General features: G+C 42.4%; 1 protein-coding gene across 7 annotated transcripts in view; it reads right to left on the bottom strand.

Moving 5' to 3' along the window:
* Positions 1–5,519: 5,519 nt before the first annotated feature.
* The window catches only part of ATP6V0A1 (ATPase H+ transporting V0 subunit a1), a 145,284-nt gene continuing 129,559 nt past the window's right edge, over positions 5,520–21,244 (bottom strand). For 5 of the 7 annotated variants that reach the window (XM_040331000.1, XM_040331001.1, XM_040331004.1 and 2 more), the window contains 3 exons: positions 18,879–18,996; positions 12,218–12,389; positions 5,520–6,720 (listed from right to left, as the gene is read on the bottom strand). In XM_040331000.1, the coding sequence (XP_040186934.1) occupies positions 6,627–6,720; positions 12,218–12,389; positions 18,879–18,996 (384 nt within the window). In that variant the 3' untranslated portion in view covers positions 5,520–6,626. Of the gene's footprint in view, positions 6,721–12,217; positions 12,390–18,878; positions 18,997–19,382; positions 19,482–21,244 lie in introns of all 7 variants that reach the window. The other 2 variants (XM_040330998.1, XM_040330999.1) reach the window with 1 other exon arrangement.

Below are 21,244 nucleotides of genomic sequence, written 5' to 3'. Positions count from 1 at the left end.
TAAAGTTGTTCAATTTCTGTATAGGCGACAAAAACTTTCTGTCTTGATTAAATGATAAAATTAGTTTCACTGAAAAAAGATTTATTTCAGTGCATTAAAACATAATTTGGGAGGGCTTTAGCTTTTCATATGAGCTATTTCTAACAGCAATTGATTAATTAAAAGTCAGGTTAATAGCAGGAGTTTCTACAAAATAGAGAAGCGACAAGACTTTTGTCAGGGACTGTATATATACTTAAAACATTTCTTTAGTTAGTTTTGCTTTTAGGCCAAAAAGTTAAATTTTGGTCTCATCTGACCAGAGGACCTTGTTTCACATGTTTGCTGTGTCTTTCACATGGCTTTTTGCAGACTGCAAACAGGACTTTTTATGGCCTTCTTTCTGCCACTATTCCATAAAGGCCAGATTTGTGGAGTGCACAACTATTAGATTCTCCCACTTGAGCTGTGGATCTCTGGAGCTCCTCCAGAGTTACCATGGGCATCTTAGATGCTTTCCTAATTAATGTTCTCCTTGCCTGGCCTGTCAGTTTAGGTGGACGGCCATATCTTTTTGCAGTTGTGCAATAGTCTTTCCATTTTCAGATGATGGATTGAACAGTGCTCCGTGAGATGTTCAAAGCTTGGGATATTCTATTTATAACCTAACCCCGCTTTAAACTTCTCCACAACGTTATCCCTGACCTGGCTGGTGTGTTCCTTGGCCTTCATGATGCTGTTTGTTCACGCCACGCTTTTCAGATATTTATTTGTAAAACAAAATTGAAAACCATTTATCATTTTCCTTCCACTTCACAATTATGTGCCACTTTGTGTTGTTCTATTACATAAAATCACAAAAAAATACATTTAGGTTTTTGGTTGTAACATAACAAAATATGGAAAATGTGAAGGGGTATGAATACTTTTTCAAGGCACTGTATATCAAAAAAATAAATAAAAAAATACTGTATATAGCTAGAACTTTTAGGGCTCATGCACACAGAAATTGTAATGGTGTTTTTTTCATGCCTAGTATAACGTCCCAGCACTACTTTGTACTCAATTGATCAAAAACTGTTTAGATTATTAATATATAATAAAAAAAAAAGAAAAAAAAAAAAAGGAGTACTACTTACATCTAGAACAACACTTTGATCTCACTAGCTAGCCACATTCAACCTTTCCATTTTTCCTCTGCTCAAAAATGCCAATCCAGCCTCATACTTTAGAAAATAAGAATAGGTAATTTAAAGAAATCCTACGTTGTGAGAAATACAGCAGCTGCTTGAGACTGTTGACATGGTGTGAGACTACAGACATGCTACAGGTGCGAGACTACAGACCTGCTACAGGTGGTGGTGTGAGACTACAGACATGCTACAGATGCTGGTGTGAGACTACAGACATGCTACAGGTGCTGGTGTGAGACTACAGACATGCTACAGGTGCTGGTGTGAGACTACAGACATGCTACAGGTGCTGGTGTGAGACTACAGACATGCTACAGGTGCTGGTGTGAGACTACAGATCTGCTACAGGTGCTGGTGTGAGACTACAGACATGTAACAGGAGACAGTCTGAAACTGTAAACTTGCTACAGCTGCGGTAATGGCGCTTTGAGGCAGTGGTTAATGATGGGATGTGGGGTTCCAGCACCTTGTACCTCTGGACCCCTTTACATTACAAAGCACCCTGCACCTCTGGACCCCTTTACATTACACAGCACCCTGCACCTCTGGACCCCTTTACATTACATAGCACCGCACCTCTGGACCCCTTTACATTACACAGCACCCTGCACCTCTGGACCCCTTTACATTACACAACACCCTGCACCTCTGGACCCCTTTACATTACATAGCACCGCACCTCTGGACCCCTTTACATTACACAGCACCCTGCACCTCTGGACCCCTTTACATTACACTGCACCCTGCACCTCTATACCCCTTTAAATTACACAACACCCTGCACCTCTGGACCCCTTTACATTATACAACACCCTGCACCTCTGGACCCCTTTACATTACACAGCACCCTGCACCTCTGGACCCCTTTACATTACACAGTGCCCTGCACCTCTGGACCCCTTTACATTACACAGCCAGCCCCCCACAGTTTGTTACACAGAGACACCCCCTAACAGTTCTGGACCCCCTGTATGTTACACATACCTCCCTACAGTACAGACCCCCCCTACATTACAGACGCCCTCTAAAATACAGACCCCCTCTACAATATAGACCCCCTTCCCTACATTACAGACCCCCTCTACAATACAGAACCCACCCTTACATTACAGATCCCCCTACAATACAGAACCCCCCGTTACATTACAGATCCCCCTACAATACAGAACCCCCCTTCAATACCCATAATCTAGATCAGCGCGGGACTGCATGTCGGGTCCCCTCCCCCTGTGTAGACATAAAGGAGGAGGGGGAGGCGGCTTCACTCTGCTCGACTGTGTGAGACAGCCGCGACAGATCAGATCATCAGAGCCACGGGCACCGTGCCAGAGAGAAGGGGATCGTTGCGGGTCCCGGCCCCCTGATTTGCAGACGGGTGTCACTCTCACTCGAGTGCGGCTTCGACTCGCAGCTGAGAGTGCACTGGGGGGGGGGGGGACGACACACGTGACATGCGGCCCACCGGGCATATGCCCGGTATGCCCTATGGCCAGTCTGGGCCTGGTGCTATATAAATCATGTATTGTAATAATTTTATCTGAGACTTCAGACATGGTACAGGAGATGGTTTGAGACATTGAGTATGATACAGAAGATGGTCTGAGACTTCAGGCATGATACAGGAGACAGTCCAATACTTCAGACATGCAACAGGAGACAATCTAAAACTTCGAACTTGCTACAGGGGAGTTTATATTGCGTACATACATTGTGAACTATATTTAGATAATGTTATATTACAGGAACTACCACTGATATTCCTCTGTTGTCTTAGTGGAAATTGCAAGTGATTTCTAATATAAATCTTTGGAATTCACAGCTGAAACTAAATTATGTCTCACCATAACTGGGTATAAGAAATACAAACAAATATTTAATTTTATTAGGCTGGCTCTAGATCAGCTATACTTTTGTCAGCAGTAGTCATTCCAAGTAACACAAGAGGGCAGTGTTTGAAAACAATTGAATAGTGAACTAATATATTATGACCAATGCAAAAGGGAAACACTGTTTTATGGGTTAAACATATAATCTATACCACATTTATACAGTATATACTGTATAGTGGATGGTACACATAGCTTTATTGTTATAATTAGTCTCCTCTCACAAATGTTGGGTATTCATTATAAAGCAGGTTCTCCAGTTTAACATTATACAGTACATACGGTCCAGTCTGAGACAATCCAAGCTCAAGACAGAGTCACATCCTATTGGGTATACATATACACAGGCCCGTCGGAACTAGACAGGCAAAGCAAGCACTTGCTTGGGGCCCCCAAGCTGGCCAGGGGCCCCCAAGCAGGAGCCCGTTCGTTCCGCTGCGAGGATGGGGGCTTTCGTTTGCTGAGGGGCAGGGGCGGGCTGGGGAGGCTGGAGCCCCGAATGGGTAGTAGTAAAGCCCCGAGTCTCGGGCACGCCATAATTAATTATGAGCCCCGAGCGAGCGCCGTGTGTTTCGAGAGCTGTGTGTGGCCGAGAGTCGAGAGACACAGATCCCGCCTTCCGGAACCTGCAGCACCTATGATGGACGTCCCACTGCTCCAATCCGTGACTGCGGGACGTGTGACGTCCATCATAGGCGCTGCAAGCTCAGAAGGCGGGAATTACAAAGCCGCCCGGCGCGCCATGATGTCACATGATCCATTCCCGCTCGGTACAGCGGCTCTTCTCTCCTCGGCAGCTCGGCTCCTCCTCCACTTTGACACACATCAACATATGTACACAGGTTAGCCATTGTTTTGAAAAGCTTCTTTGTCACGTTTTTTCTTTTCATTTGCGTCAGTTCAGTATGTTGATGGGGCACGGTGGCTGCATTTGATGGGGCACGGTGGCTGCATTTGATGGGGCACGGGGGCTGCTTATGATGGGGCACGGGGGCTGCATTTGATGGGGCACGGTGGCTGCATTTGATGGGGCACGGTGGCTGCATTTGATGGGGCACGGTGGCTGCATTTGATGGGGCACTGTGGCTGCATTTGATGGGGCACGGGGGCTGCATTTGATGGGGCACGGGGGCTGCATTTGATGGGGCACGGTGGCTGCATTTGATGGGGCACGGTGGCTGCATTTGATGGGGCACGGTGGCTGCATTTGATGTTTCTATTTTTTAGAATCAGTTTGTGCCCCCCCCCCCCAAACAAATTTGAGCACCGACCGCCTCTGCCCCCAACACATATCTATCTCTTCCCTCTCCCCAGGACATATCTAACCCCTGCATTCCATGCAGAACACTCACAATTCAGCTACACACGTTTGCTGCGGAAAATTATATGCAACAGCAGTATTTGCACTGTAAACATTTTTTATTTATATAACGTGTGGGTGAACGTAAACTGTATCGCTATGCTGTGGTTCCTGTAGGCTGTGCGTGCGGGGGGGGGGGGCAGGGGCTTGGGGGCCTCCATGTCCATTTTGCTTGGGGCCCCCAAATTCCTTCAAACGGCCCTGCATATACATTGGGTAGATTAATATGAATTATGTGATCTGGGTCAGCAGAGACTCATAATGTTCTTGGTTCAGTATATACATGGATAAATATGGTAAAATTTAGGCCCCATTGACACCTGAGCTTTTTGTAGCTAGAGGCCGAGTTCACTCTTCAGAACGCAGCTCACAGCAGGAGTCCGGGGCATTTCCATTCTGCATTTTGGGCTGAATACGGACCTGGATCGGACCAAAAGACGTACAGGACTCCTGTGCAATTCACACCGGAGCCGCTGCAGAGATGTAGAATCGCCTCCATAGAGAGCAAGTCACATTCTCCTGCTATGCAAATTGGATGTGGGGAAACCAGCATCCAAATCGCAATAGTGTGAGCACAGCCTGGAGATCCAAAGCGATCAACATCCAAAAATCACACGTTTCAAAAGTGTCTGTTCACATATGAGTGCTTAGGTGTCTGAAGATTGAAGCCTGATGATCCAAAAGCTACATGAGATACTTTTCAGGCAGAATTGGGTGTTTTGGTCCCATCGACTTGCATTGGAACACATGAAAAATCAAGTGTTTGTGCACTTTTTTCAGGCATTGTTTTAGCTCTCCCTTCCCCCTGAGCTGATCATAGTCAAAGAAAAATCATTCTGCCTGGGTGTGAATGCAGCCTTATTTCTTAGCTATATTGTCTATACAAACAGGCATGGAAGTTCATCTCTGACAGTCATAACTCCACACAGTAATGCAAGGCTTTCTCAGTGGTGTCACAGCAGGCACTGCCGAGCCAACCTGCCGCAGTATTACTGTGGTGGCTGGTCGGCAAGTGGATCCAAATAAAACAAGTGAAATAAATTGGCCCAGAATTATTCTAGGTCCCTTAGGAAAATAACAGTAAAAATGCACACAAGGTCCTGGTTGTCATAAATTACAGATTTATTTCCAGAAGCAGGGAGACTTCATTCACCGATTCACAGCATCAAAAACAGGGTCACAACAAGCTCATCTATTATTACAGTGTGACATTACTAATGTAAACAATATAGGGACAGTGATGGTTTCTGGCTACAATGGGTCAAGCTCCTTGTACGTAAATTGCTCAAACTTTGTTACCCTCTTAGGACTTCAATAAGGTTCAAACGAGCGTCAGTTAAGTGTTTACCTGTCTTCTACTTAAAGTGAAAGCAACCATTTGAGTTCAAACTGGATTCCATTTTGCAGTTTATACAAAACTGTCAATATTTTAGGTTAAAAGGAAGAATCTAATTCATTCCTATGGACAACAGTTGTTCTGCCCTCGAATGGTTGCTCGTATGTTTGAGCAAAATGGAAGATGGGTGCACCATTTCATCTAAAAATCTCATATTCGTAAACCATTTTTATATTGTTTTATAATGTTTTTGTAAAATTGACAAATTGCAAATGGTCTTTCCAATTCTATAGAAAAAAACACAAATCAAAGTGGCAAATATTTATCACAGTAACATGGTTAACAGCATGGACTTAAATGTATTGATAACCAATCTCCTTGGGTACATTTACAAGAAATGTAAATAAATACTACTGTTATGTCAGACCAACCCAACCCCCCCCCACCATCCTCAAAATCAATGACGTAATCAAGGAAATAACACGGTTTTGACAATTATGAAGCATAATTGTGTGAGGATATTACTGCAATAATAGAATTACTACCGTGTATCATTAGTGAACAAATAATGAGGTAGAACATGATAAGAACAGCAAAAGAAAACGCACATGTGTAGGCATTGACATTTCGATCTGCAAATTATGAAACTGGTATTTTCAATCTACATTTGCCATGTGATTTTGCCAACTCCTCATAGCGAGCTTCCCATCCTCCATTTTTTAGTAGACCATTGACTGAACAGAGAGGTCTCTGGCAAATTAGTGGTCTGTTTAGGACAGGGTGTCTGTAAAGTTTGATGGATGAGGCGTCACACCAATGCACTAGGACAGGAAAACAATATAGGGAGGGTGAGGAACACATTTAATACAACATCAGTCATCAAATTTGCCCTCTCGAATGCACTCAAATGAAAACGGCAAGAATTTGAAGCCTGTTCCAATGTAGAACTTATTCTGAAATTCCACCCTGCAAAAGAGAAAGAATAATATGTAAAGAGGATATGTGCAAAAAATATATATATACATTTCTTTGTATATCAACCTGTAAGACTGTGGTAGTAACAGACACTTTATTTAGTAGGACATGGAAAATCTGCACTCTAACCAATATAAACCAGTCAACTCATTTTTTGGTACAGTCGCGCAAATATAGATGATTTACAAAGTCTCACATATTCCATGTCAGTTATATAAATCACAATGCAGTACGAAGGGGCTCACGGCAGGGGACCGATGCATTTGTTTCAGGTCTGATTACAGTCCAAATTTTTGGCTGAATTCGGACCTGAAATGGACCAAAAGACGCACAGGACCCCTGTGCAATTCACTCCGGAGATGTGTGAGCCGGTTCCATTGAGAGCCAGTCACAATCTCCTGACATGCGAATTGGATACAGAGAAACACGCATCCAATTCGCAATGGTATGAACCCAGTCTAAAATAAATCTGTGCAGAAAGATACCGCTGAAGACAACAGTGAATGAGAGAGCACACATGAACCTGGCTCAGACTCATTGTGACCCACTAAGATGAGGTTTCCTTTCAATCTTATGTGTTCCATTTTGCCGACCACGCACTGTAGCCTTATGGCTATAGTATGGGTCAGCTATGTAAAATCACACACACGTGTGTGTGTGTATGTGTGTATATAGATAATTATACATATATAAAACATACATATATAAAACAAAGAGTTAGCTTTGAGAAAACATGAAGTATACCGGATACACCGTTTAAATACATCACAACCTCATGGATTAAATTCTGATTTTGATTGATACCATTTTCTGTAATAGATTGTTGTTCATGTATATTTTATTGTGTATGGACAGATTCTTTTTTTTTTTAATCGCAGTCGGAGTCTTCACTAAAAATGCGATAACCCTAACAGCAATGACCTGGGGTGTGCCGTGGTCTTGATGGTCGGTACACCTAAAGGATGGCATAGCCTAAGTATAATGTATATGAAAATAGAAAGATATGGGTGGGTTGGAACCAGGAAATTAACCAACGAGGGACCTGTCCGAGGAATGGGAGAAGATATACCCGCCCAGACACCTCCTACAAATACAGGCTGGCTAAAGGCCAGCCTTCTAACTTGTAGATGCTCTTCCACAGTGCATCCCATTTTAATGAAGGAGACTGACAACACCTATTAAACAATCACTATTCATCATGCTTTCAGATCTGTTGTATATATGGTATTAAATTGCTTCTTTTGCATGCGATTAGTTGATGCTTGTATGACTATATATGTAAGGTTGTAGAGACGGGGGCCACATCGGACTGACTGACACACATCTTCCTTCCACTGACCCTCCATCTACTGAGCTGGATACTCACTTGCATTGTGTAAGTGCATTTTTAACCTACTATTAAATGGATTGCTAAAACTCTGCACTGAGCTGGAACTTCCTTCTCTTCCCCTTTCTTTCTTCTGAGGAAGGGCACTATCTATACAGCCTGAAACGGTCATGAAATACTATCACTATTTTCTTATATGATTTAATCCTTCTCTTGAACTTATATACACATATACGCAATTCTGCATTTCTACAGGCCTCTGTAGAAGGAGCAAGAGCTGTTCTCCTGTATGATCGTGGCCATCCGGTGACGTAATTTCTGCCCGCGTTCCACGCTGGTTTCATTTTCTGGTGGCCACAGGATGCCTATGGAGCCTGCAACTGGATGAAACATCTCCGCGGAGAGCGCTAGACCGATAGACTAATTGGGACAGAATCCTTCCCTCCTACCTCAACTTGGACACTCACTTGCATTGTGTAAGTGCATTTTAATCTTATATTAAATGGATTGATTCATCACTACACTGAGCTGGCGCTTCCTTCTCCCTTCCACTCTTTTCTCACCCAGAGCTTGCTTACTCTAAGGCCCCGTACACACGGTCGGACAAAAACGATGAGAATGGACCGAGGTTCAGTTTCATCGGTTTAAACCGTGTGTATAGCCCATCAGTCTGTTTTCCTTTGGTCCAAAATTTTAAAACATGCTTCAAAACCGAACCGATAGACCGCTGCCCGATCGGTCCAAACCGATAATTAGTACAGAAAAGCATCGGTTCAAAACCCGCGCATGTTCAGAATCAAGTCGACGCATGCTTGGAAGCATTGAACTTCGTTTTTTCCAGCACGTCATTGTGTTTTACGTCACCGCGTTCTGACACAATCGGATTTTGAACTGATGGTGTGTACACACATCAGACCACTTCAGCGGTGAACTGATGAAAACGGTCCGTCGGACCATTCTCATCGGTTTTGTCCGACAGTGTGTACAAGGCCTCAGGATAGCCGATGCTTTTTAATTTATTCATATTAACTTCACTAGACAAGAACATTTTCCATTGGACTGCTTACGTATATACTTGTATATACTACATGAACTATTTGTTATCATCAAGAGACTTCCTGCTTGCTTACTCAGCTATTGATTTTGCGCCACAATATTGCTCTTTTTTTCTAGCAAATAAACCCTGGGAGGGCTGACACCAATCAGGCCATAACATGCTGTGTGTTGTCAGCCCACAACAGAACTTAGCAGCAAAGTGCATTTCTGGCAGGGAAACAGGTATTTTTCTGTACTTGCAGGCCATTTAAAAAACTAAAACACAGGGAAACATGCATTTACAGCAGGGGTGTACAGCAAAAGTTTTTTTGCCTTGACATACGATTTGAGCTTTCATCAGCACATGATAAAATGTTATGTGTGTAGCACGGCAAGCATGCTGGAGTTATGCCATGAATCTCTGTAGCCAGATCCAAATAAGGGAAAAGTCAATTTGCTGCAAGTTTGGAAGAGCTGGACTGTGTCCCCGTATAAGGAACTGCGCAGTGCTGCTGGGCTTGGTATTCATGAAGTGCTATCATAACTGTTCATCTTTTCTCTCTCTCCCCCAGAAAATCACAATGGCCTGTATACACATTTTTTCTGTGTGGATAGTAAACCTGTGATGGTAATTCTGCACTTGTTATGCTGCGACCCCCCACTCTACACACTCCCACTGCTGCTCCCATCCTCAGCACATTACATGCATATACAATACATGCTGGAAAATGTGTTGATCAGGGACAGCGACACACTGATTGAAATTGGCCAGCTTTACACTTTTGTCCGAGAACAAACCTTGGGTTCCCTTAAGAACCATAAAAAAAAAAAAATTTGGTTGTGGGTTTTTAGTTTTTTAACCTGGACTTTGCCAGTAAAATAGCTTATGTGTAAAGCAATGGTATTAGGACCAATGTAATTTACCAACAATATTCCTGGGAGGAACGGACTAAAAATGCATATCCAGGATTGCAGAAAAAGCGATCTGCAGCTTCATTCATCGTACTTTTTGAAGCAAGGCAGGTGAGGTGATTATTATATGTGACACTGGTGTAGGCAGCGCACAGGAGACAGCTGCAATATGCTGCTACTATGTTTCTTCCATGTGCTGGAAGAATGACAGCAATGTCCCACAGTCTTGGGTTTCACTGAAATTCTCAGCTTTAATTAGAGCAGCTGAAAAGCGGTGTGCTCACGCAATCACTAGAAGGGACACGGGACATGCATCCTCTGACTGGACTGTAAATTGTGTGTGTCATAAAGGGCTGCTTTGATCACATTACTTCTACCAGTACTATCTGTCATGAGAAGGGTACAAGGGCTGCACTGCAACCCTCTGAAAATGCCAGCTGCCTGGCTATTGCAGTACTGATCTGGGACTGATATGTAAACCAGCTGGGAAGCTTTCACTTCACATTGTGTCAATCTCTTTGGTTCCCTGCAACTCTCACTTCTTCCAGATCAGACTATTTTAAAATGTTTATAAAACCCCAAAAGGCTCTTGGCCAATCTAGTGGCTTGTTTTTCCAATCCATCACACCTTGTATGAAAAACTAAAACTGTGTAGAAATAGTCCCCGTGTTTTGTTAAAAAAAAAACAAAAAACAAAAAAACCCCACAAAATAAGTATAATACGTGATGCCTATTAGTTGTGTATTTATGCTACCCAAGCAGAATTACTGATTTAATTGAATATAATAAGAAAGGCCGTCAGCACTTAGTGATGTTATTTTCTGCATTTTTATGCCGATCGGAATTTGATGCAAGCTTCTCGTTGGAAAATCCGACCGTGTATATGCTCCATCGGACATTTGCTGTCGGAATTTCCGACAACAAAAATTTGAGAGCTGGTTCTCAAATTTTCCGACAAAATAAGTTGTTTTTTGGAAATTCCGACTGTGTGTACACAATTCAACGTACAAAAATCCTACGCATGCTTGGAATCAGTTTGACACATGCTCGGGAAATCACGGAATATCATTATTCTCGGCTCGTCGTAGTATTGTGCGTCACCGCCTTCTTGACGTTCGGAATTTCCGACAACAATTGTGTAACCGTGTGTATGCAAGATAAGTTTGAGCCAACAGCCGCCGGAAATTTATCCACGGTTTTGTGGTCGGAATGTCCGATCGTCTATACGTGGCACAACTTTAAAAAAACACAGATATACATTTGTTTACATTCTGTTTAGACCCCTAATATTTCACCAAAGACCCCAAATAGGGCTCCTGAAATTTTTTAAAAAATAGAATAAAATAATGTCTGCACTGCCAATAAGTCAATGGAACATTTACCTACATGAAGAAGATTTTTCCTTTTACTGTCCCTTATATACAAGGCAGGATCAGCATTTTTCAGGTTTCTAGCTTTGTTTCATCATGCAGGTGAGGTGTGGGAACTTAAGTGGAAATGTAGGCAGCTGGGGACAGTAACAAGATGATCCACAGGGAATAATTGCCATCCTAGTGTGGCCTTAAAGCGCAGTTCCACCCATATAAAAGTTAGCAACTACAAAAAGTGTAGCTGCTGACTTTTAATAAATCTGACACTCATCTGTTCCACGGTCCAGTGATTCGGGTGAACAAAGTCCCGCTCCCTCTCCTCGGTGCAGGGTTCGTGACTGGGCACCCGGCTGTGAATTCACAGCCGGGTACACACTGCACAAGCCACGTGCTGTAATTGGCCAGTGAATCTTCTGGGACCTGTGACGTTTTCCAGAAGATTGCACGGAGGGAGGGGGGAGAGGTGAACTTCCTTCTGGTGCTGCGGAGCCCTGGGAGGAAGTGGGAGCTGGATGCCCCTAAAGAGGGTATCCGCTACGCCCCCCACCCAAAAAAAATGACATGCCAAATGTTTCATGTCAGGGGGTCACCTTCACGTAAAGCGGAAGTTCCATTTTTGGGTGGAACTCCTCTTTAATTCCTCACCATTATAGTTTGTCAGCTGCCTGAGCCTTTATGATGAGTCAAGCTACAGGTCGGGCAGCATGAAGGAGCAATTCTCTTGCACAAAGATAGGAAGTTTTATTTACTTACTGGAAGCACAGGCTGGCTCAGGAGTGGAGATTCTTATACTCTTAATACTGCTACGAAAGACATGACAAAGGCAAGGGGTTTCAAGACTTACCAGTGCAGACGGAGGGCATGCAGGAAAGCCGACAGTCCCTCCATGATAAGCAGAATGGCAATAGTCAGTGCAGAGAATGCTGCAAACACAAATACCAGGAGAATGCCTCCACCTAGATTTTTTACATGTAGGCCCATATGCATCACCATAGTCCAGAGGACCTCAGAGAGCTCTAGGGGAAAGAAAAAAAAATGAATTTAGAGAATACATATTTATAAAAGAGAGCTAATAAGATTAAACATCAATACTTAAAATGTATTGCACCAATATCTCCCCTATCTGTAATTTAGAAGATTTCTGACAGAACTCAACTCCCAAATGCCAACTGGCTTAACATCTTTCCTAATACAATTCGCCCCGACAGTCCACATTATAAGAGGGTTTACTTTCAAACTGTTTGCATGCTGTAAATTGATCCTACAAAAAACAAAGAAATGGAACCTCTAGCCTAGGTAGGGTTTGTTCATTTGATGTTGGTTCTTTTAATATAGTGACAAATGGGGAAACCCAGTCATAGTAAAGTATTTGAAACATAATTTGCTGTTTTAAGGTTAATGGAAGACCGTATCTCATTTGTCCACGTTTCTTTTTTTTCCCTTAGTTGTAATGCAATTAAAACAGAAGTATGGCCAAATTTTTTTGGGGCATACCTCTCTTGTGGGTCACAGGAGTGCACTTACTTGTGCTCTCCTGTGACCCAGAATCAGCCGACAGCAGGCTTTAGCTCTGGAAGGATGCCAACCATATCAGGATCCACATCGATGCCTGATTGGCAGCTGGCTCGGCTGAGCCACTGCTGAGAGCCTGAGCCAGCAGGTCCCACCCCCCTCAAGCCTGGCGCTCCAATGAGGGGCATAGCAGAGAACAGAGACAGAGTCACCGGTCTCTGCTCAGAGCAGACTAAGAAATTAGTAAATCGGAGGTCATATGATCACTCAGTTTTCAGGCTTAGAGCTGGTGGGGGGACAGTTATTGCATAGAGGCGAGTATGTGTGTTTGTTTTTTCCATTCCCTTTCTTCTCTATTAATACTGATCTTACTGTGCTATTTTTTCATTTTATTCCACTGTAATTCCCCCCATCATTGCACAATATAAGCCAATTTGAGGAACAAACTGTTTTAGAACCAGCCCGGTAACTCTCCAGCTCTTTAGCTTTATCTCTCTTCTGAATTCCAGACCTTTTTTTTCATGGATTACAGTTATGTGTTGGGTTATTTTCTGGCAGACCTACAGGCAATAATTTAAGACTTAGGAGTGTAAAAACGCAATTCTAGGCAGACTGTTACATAAAAAAGACTACCATGGTCTACTGACTGGACAATAAAAGAATAGTAAGATATTGCCAGAATCCAGGCTGATATCAAGCATGAATCAGTTTACTCATGGTAGTTGTATGTAAAAATACAATCTGCTAGAACTGCTGTATAAACTATTCCACAGTGCAATTAATTTAAAGCTTATCAAATAAGTAAAATTTATGTTGATAAATGATCTCCAAAAGCTCACTGGAAAACCAGGAGTGCTGATCCATCAAGTTCCCTTTACCTCTCACTCGTTCATCCTGCTGACCTCAACATCATTACCGTGTCCTATAATGATGCAAGGCCAACAAAAGAATTCATACAGAGCCCAGTTTAGAAGCACAGGCAGCAGGAATGGCAAGTATTTGGTCTCTTCTTTACAGGTATGTGCTTGAATTATACATTTTAGATATGTGATTGGGTTGTTCTAAGCTTAGTATCAACAATTCTGATACATACTGTATAGCTGGATTCAGAAAGCTTTACGCCGGCGTATCAGTAGCTACGCCGTCGTAACTCTGAATCTACGCCGTCCTAAATTTAAGTGTATTCTGGAAACCAGATACGCTTAAATTAGGCTAAGATACGAGCGGCAAAAGTCTCCTACGCCGTCGTATCTTAGGGTGCAATATTTACGCTGGTCGCTAGGTGGTGCTTCTGTTGAGTTCGGCGTAGAATATGTAAATGACTAGATACGCTGATTCAGAAACGTACGTGCGACCGGCGCATTTTTTTTACATCGTTTACGTATGGCTTTTTCCGGCGTAAAGTTAGTCGAACAAATAGCTGGCCTAGTCAATGTTAAGTATGGCCGTCGTTCCCGCGTCGAAATTTGAAAATTTTACAAGTGTTGCAATGCACACTGGGATATGTACACGGACAACGCATGCGCCGTTCGTAAAAAAACATCAATCACGTCGGGTCACCACCCATTTACATAAAACACGCCCCCTCATCCTCATTTGAATTAGGCGCGCTTACGCCGGGCCCATTTAAGCTATGCCGCCGTAACTTAGGAGGCAAGTGCTTTGTGAATACAGCACTTGCCTCTCTGACTTACGGCGGCGTAGCGTAAATACGATACGCTACGCCGCATGAAAGATGCGCCTCCCTACCTGAATCTAGCCAATAGTGTCGGCATGACACTACTCAGTGTATTAACAACGAAAATTACCTATATCTACTCCTTGATCACCTACTAAGTAATATTTATTCCCTTATTTACTACAATACCACAACAAACCTGTGAAAGAGTCGCTGCTATACATATTTTATTGTTTCAAATTTTTAATTCGTAAATGCATATTTCTGTTAGTTGGCAACCATTTAAAAATAAGGCTAGCAAATAAATAATAAAAGACAGGGATGCGATTAATTCATCAGTTGCAACAAAACAGAAATGTGAAAAAAGAATAAGTGCTGCCAAAGGTTTGAAAGAATTGTTATTTTCCAACATGCTGGAAATTATTTTTGGTACCAATAGGACAATTGCTCAGTTTTCTACAGAAAAAAAACACATCAAGTTTTCCCTCTGTGAAATGGACCTAGTTTCTTGGCTGAATCACCAAAAAGTCCTATTGGTGGGAGTGCTATTCAAGGATATGCAAAAATGTTCAAGCTGTCATTCTGGTTAATAAAAAGGTATCTATCTACAGCCTCCCTACCTCAACTTCTCTAAAATATTTGAAGGAAAGGACGGTAAACCTCACCTTTTTACATAGTTACATAGTTAGTCAGGTTGAAAAAAGACACAAGTCCATCCAGTTCAACCACAAAAAAATAAACAAACAAAATAAAAAAACACAATACAATCCCATACACCCAACTCCATACCCACAGTTGATCCAGAGGAAGGCAAAAAACCTTAACCCTCAAGACAAAAAATGTACTGCATCAATTCTCCCCCAATGATTCTTGTCACTGGGATCCCATTACTACAGTACCCTCAGCAGGAAAATGTAAGTAATACTAAAAGCAGGGCCGGTACTACCACTAGGCACACTAGGCTGCCGCCTAGGGCACACTAGTGGTAGTACAGTTTTTTTCCCTCAATAAAGATTTATTTTGTAAAATGAGAAGATACAATAAAGTAAACATTCTACATTTATATCAGGTACAAAGTATGTATAAACAGTGTTTATGAACAATGATATGAAAAATGCCGGTTAAATTGGTATAAAACGTACATTTCTATTAGATATAAGAGGAATACAGAAAAACTAAAATATTAAGTCAAATGTAGCTTTCCAAAGATAGCATCGTAGTGAGATGTGGGCTGGGTATTATTTACTGTAGTTATTTACCGTAGTTTGAAAGATATTGGAGTAATAGTGAAAATGGTGATAACGGTAAACCAGGAAGACAGGTATTATACCTTTTTGACAGAAATGCTTCAAGCGGCATTTTATGTGCAACTAAAGTTGTCATATTGGATTTAAACTGTTGTTTGACAAACTAGAATGTATTTTAAGCTGCCATTAGATTCTTGAAAGAATCTGAGATGGTAAATAAATTCCAAAGCCTCCAAGTTTTATGGAAATGCGATGCGTTTTCTCTCTTATCGGCGATTGTTTCTTCCAACTGGTAAATGTAATTAACTTTTAGAAGCCAGTCTTTTATAGATGGCGTGTCTTTTGTTTTCCATAGCTGTGGTATCAGTGCTTCTTTTTGTACTTTCTGTAGGAGAAATCGTTTAGATGGAGTAGACAGCAAGCTATATCCAATTTAAGTTGCGTGTTGGTAATGTGTGTGACACTCCACGTCCAGAACTTGGGGAGACCAATTTTTTATTTTAGCATGGGTGATGTACCAATGAGTACGTATTCTATATGAGACTTCTTGTATTCTGGTACTCAGAGAACATTTATGGGTGAAGACCGCAGCTTTTTCCAATTTTTCATCTGAAATTTAAATTGGAAGTTCATCCTCCCAGATTGTTTTGAATTTGTCAGGGGTTGGCTGAGAGATCCAATTATAAGACATTGATGTTACCTTACGTACAGGTTTTTGTTCAAAGCATAAATTTTTCAAATTGTCTGAGGTCTCTTGACAGTCTTTTCGTTTATTGTTCTGGATAAAATCATGTATTTACAGATATGACCAAAAGGTTAAAGTGTTATTGTCAAGTTCTTTTCCTAAGCATGAAAAGGTTTTTATATTACCGCTGTGGATTACCGCTTGCAAAGGGGAGTTTACTTTTTTAGGGTCAGAGTTTTATTATTTATTCTGGAAGAAAAATCGGGGTTATTATTGGAGTCATTGGGCTTGGCAAGGTAGTGAAGTATTTGTAATGTTTAATAGTGGTTTTTTTTTATTGATATTGGGTAATTTGAAGGGTTTGTCCAAGGTAGGAGTTGCGTTTTGTAAAGTGGACCAAGAGCATTTCAAGATCTACCCAGTCTTTGTTTTTATTATGGCAGTGCCAATCTATTATCCTTGTTAGGTGTGTAGCGTAATAGTATTTTTAAAGTCAGGCATACCCATTCCTCTTTTTTAATTTGGGAAGGTGAAGTAGATCTATTTGGATGCGTGGTCTTGTTTGCCCAAATAACGTTTTTCTGGGCCATTATTAATATTTTAAAGGTGGAAGGTATGTCTATTGGCAGGGCATGAAATAAGTACAGTAGTCTAGGCAAAAAACATAATTTTTACAATAGTGGCTCTGCCAAACCATGAGAAATGTTTAGGGTTCCAATTTTTTAGGTATTTTTTTCAGTAAAGGCTGGAAGTGGTTATGGAGATAGTCTATTTTTGGAATTAATTTCATGCCTAAATATTTAATTTTTTCCCCCATTTATAGGGGCAGTTTTTCGTTGTTAGTTGTCCTGTTTTTCTAGCGAGGGCAAGATTCAATGCTTTGTTTTTTTCTGGTTAATTTTTTTTTTTTAGAAGAATTTAAAGTGTTGGAAGCATTTGTTTAGATTGGGTATAGAAATGTGGGGTTGTGTTACATAGAAAAGTAAATCGTCGGTGTATGCTGCCGTTTTGTAGTCTCTGTTATTAATGTTAAGTCCATGAATTGTCATCTGAAAATGTATAGTCTTAATTAAGGCTTCTAGTGTCAAGATAAATAGTAAGGGAGAGAGGGGGCAGCCTTGTCTGGTTCCATTTCGTATTTTTATCGCTTCGGAGTAGGTGTCGTTAACCTTAATTTTCACACAGGGATCATTATAAAGCGAAGCTATCCACTTCATCAACTTGTTGCCGAAGCCAATGTGTTTGTAAGTATTGAACAGATAATCCCAAGCAACTCTGTCCATCATTTGCATCTCACATGCTCTCCCTCTCGGACACTGACCAGGTGTTGATTGATGAGCTACAAGTTTGGGAATCAGCAGTTTCAATGCTATGCCCCTCTGCAACATATACTCATCACACTGTAGCACAGGGGTGCTTAACCTTCCCAAGTGATTTGGTAAATGGTCATGAGCCACAATGAACTATGGGGTATTACCGCCCCCAAAAAAGGAACATTTAACGAGCCCTTACTGTCCTAAGCCCCCTAGAAGGCTGCTTTCACACTGATGTGCTGCAGTTTATCTGCACCGCGCCTGTGGTGTTCCTGCGGGTTAGCTGTGATTTGCCATAGACCTCTATTATATCTTACGGGTATGGTTCACTTTCTGAAAGTCTATGGCTCAGTGCTGCTAAGCCACAGGTGCACTGTGCTGCACCTACAGATCAGTGTGAAAGCAGCCTAATAACCCTTCTTTTATAAGCGCTAATATGTCCATTGCAAAAGTGCAGTGTATTTAATAATACACTGACCTTTTCCTCTCTTCCTGCTTCTGCTGACAATGCTCTCCAGGCTGCTAGAAAGGTCCCAGGCAAAGTACTACAGAAAAGTATGGCTTATGCGGCTCCTGCACCCTTCTTGACCACCTGCTTTCTCCTCTGTTGGCACCGGCTCCATGCACTCTGATGCGGTTGGAATGCGGGTTGGAAACCCCCTATGATCCCATTCTGAGCTTGAAGACCCACTATGCCAGAACATGGGCATGTGGTTCCCTGGTTTGAGGTCGAGGGCCACATCAGAGGGCTCCGAGGGCAGGGGTGCTGTAGCAGGAAGCTGCATTAAGTGGACTTCACTGGCAGAATCAACAAGTATTTTTGGGACCCTTACAGAGAGACTAAGAGAAAACTGTAAAATGCAGATGCACTTATAATTAACTGCTTCAAAACATTTTGTTTTTAATGAGTGGCCATAGTTCCACCTCAAACATTCAATACCCTACACAACATATAGGCACATCACATCCTGATTACCATTTACAAAAAAAGTAAAGTTTGGGTTCAAGGTTAACTCATACATTTGAACAAACAAAAACATTACACTAAAATAATACATTTTGTTACTTACGGGCATGGGCCAAACTCAAGGCCCAAAGTCGAAGATAAGAAGCTGTGTTGGAAACGCACCCCAAACAATATTCAATTGTATGAATGGCCTGGTGGACCACAACATCTCCAAAATTAAACTGCAGAAAAAGGAGAAAACCAGAAAAAAAAGTTACAATGTCTTACAATAAAGATGAGATTGTTTTGGACAAGAAGATATATGGCAGGATGTTCCATCACATGTTCACCAGGTGCAAAGAGGTGTTTGTGAAGAAATAAGAACCACAGAACCACAGTCCAGATGCAAGCACTCCACCATTTTTTGTGTCTTTCTGACAGCCCAAAGAACCATATTATCCCTGAGCAACAAACATACTCACCCTGATGAAAAGGTGTTTTAAAGATAATGTTCAGAGACCTAAAATGTTCATCACAACCTCCATTTGCCTTATTTATTTTAGAGAAAGAAAGTATCAGAAACGGTGGCTATGCTTCTCTTTTATTATGAGGCCAGATTTATACTTACAGACTGAACAGCAATCATAGCAACCTGACCTTCATCGTTATCTAACTCATCAGGTGTAACCACTACAGAGTCTTGTTGATAGTAGAATTGGCTGGATAGCTGGAAATGGAGGTGTGACATTATAAAGGGGTTGGAACACTGTGTCAACCAGAAGAATAAAAAATATTAATGGTCCTATTCAAAGGGGTGTGGTAACTCTTATGGGTATCCAATCAAATAGAAAACAAGAGAGATTCTGATTGGTCATATGTGTACTGCACTTATGATTGTGTACTGCAACCTTTGTGGAATAACACCATAGATGGTTGTATACCTATGATGTCTACTGTTTGCAGGGGTATTCATTAAAGTGGAACTTTTGTCAGAAAATTAAGTCCTGCTAGACCTCTTCAGAGTGGCCCCTTTTGCAGGTATAGCTATGTAAAGCATCAAAAATAAGTGCCTATAATTTTTAACTCTAGTATCTCACCCTAATCTGCACATGCTCAACTGCTCTCTATTTTTTGTCACTGTGCCGAAAATGTAAAGGACGATCTGCTGACAGCCTAAATATTTACTGTTCATGGGCTCTGGACAGCAAAATAGTTCCAGTTTCAGAGCATGCACGATACGAGAAACAGACATGCGTGCATATCTGTTTCTCACATTGCGCATGCTCTGAAACACGTTGTTTACTCCCTTTTCCGGTAAAGTCACACTCCAGCGCTGCGGTACACACTGCGTTCTATCAAAGAGATCTGCTCAGTAGCGACAGAGGAGGACCGGCGTTCAGTATCCATCTTCCGGCTGCCTGACATGTAGATCCTGGGCGCTTGTGTGATCCACCGGAATGCTTGATCAATACCAGATGAGCCCAATTCTTTACTCCTTATGTGCAGGGCCGGCGCTAGCGCAAGGCAACATGGGCACTTGCCTTACGGCGCCAGTGCCAGCCCTGGGGGGGGGGGGGGGCGCCAAAAAAAAGCTCCCTGCTCTGGAAAAATTAAAATCCGCCCTTCGCCGCCTCCCGCACTATAGCCACGGCACTTCCCTCAGGCTCCTGGTGGTCTGCCTCCCGGCCCCTCTATTTGGCGCCGCCCGGCGGGGAAATGTTTTTTTTTCTAGGCTCATTTGTGCGCGATTGGCGGGCGGCGGAGTGGGAGGCGCTGTGCCTCTGTGGTGATTGGCCGTATGGGAAATGATGCTGTGTTTACAGCACGGCGGGGCCAAATTTGGTTTTCTACATCTGAAGCATCCAGCAGCAGGGTAAGCAGGGGAGAGAGAGAGACAGTGAGCAGTGCTGAGTAGAGAGCTCTCAGCTGCTGAAGCCAACGTAAGTAAACCAGCAGGTGATTGCCCTCTGTTCAGCGCTGCTCACTGTCTCTCCATCTGCATGATTAATGTAGGAAGGGACAGAGCTGGGGGGGGTGTCTGTGTAAATCTAAAGGGGTCTAGGGGTGCAGAGTGTTGCTGTGTAATGTAAAAGTGGTCCAGAGGTGCGGTGCTGTGTAATGTAAAGGGGTCCAGATGTGCAGGGTGCTGTATAATGTAAAAGGGTTCCAGAGGTGCGGTGCTGTAAAATGCAAAAGGGGTCCAGAGATGCGGTGCTGTGTAATGCAAAAGGGTTCCAGAGGTGCGGTGCTGTGTAATGTAAAAGGGTTCCAGAGGTGCGGTGCTGTAAAATGCAAAAGGGGTCCAGAGGTACGGTGCTGTGTAATGTAAAAGGGGTCCAGAGGTGCAGTGCTGTGTAATGTAAAAGGGGTCCAGAGGTGCGGTGCTGTGTAATGAAAAAGGGTTCCAGAGGTGCGGTGCTCTGTAATGTAAAAGGGATCCAGAGGTGCGATGATGTAAAATGCAAAAGGGATCCAGAGGTGCGGTGCTGT

This window comes from Rana temporaria, chromosome 12 (assembly GCF_905171775.1).
Source record: "Rana temporaria chromosome 12, aRanTem1.1, whole genome shotgun sequence".
In the NCBI taxonomy this organism is placed as follows: domain Eukaryota; kingdom Metazoa; phylum Chordata; class Amphibia; order Anura; family Ranidae; genus Rana; species Rana temporaria.
Note: the sequence above shows the minus strand (reverse complement) of the source record. Positions and strands in the feature narration are given on the sequence as shown.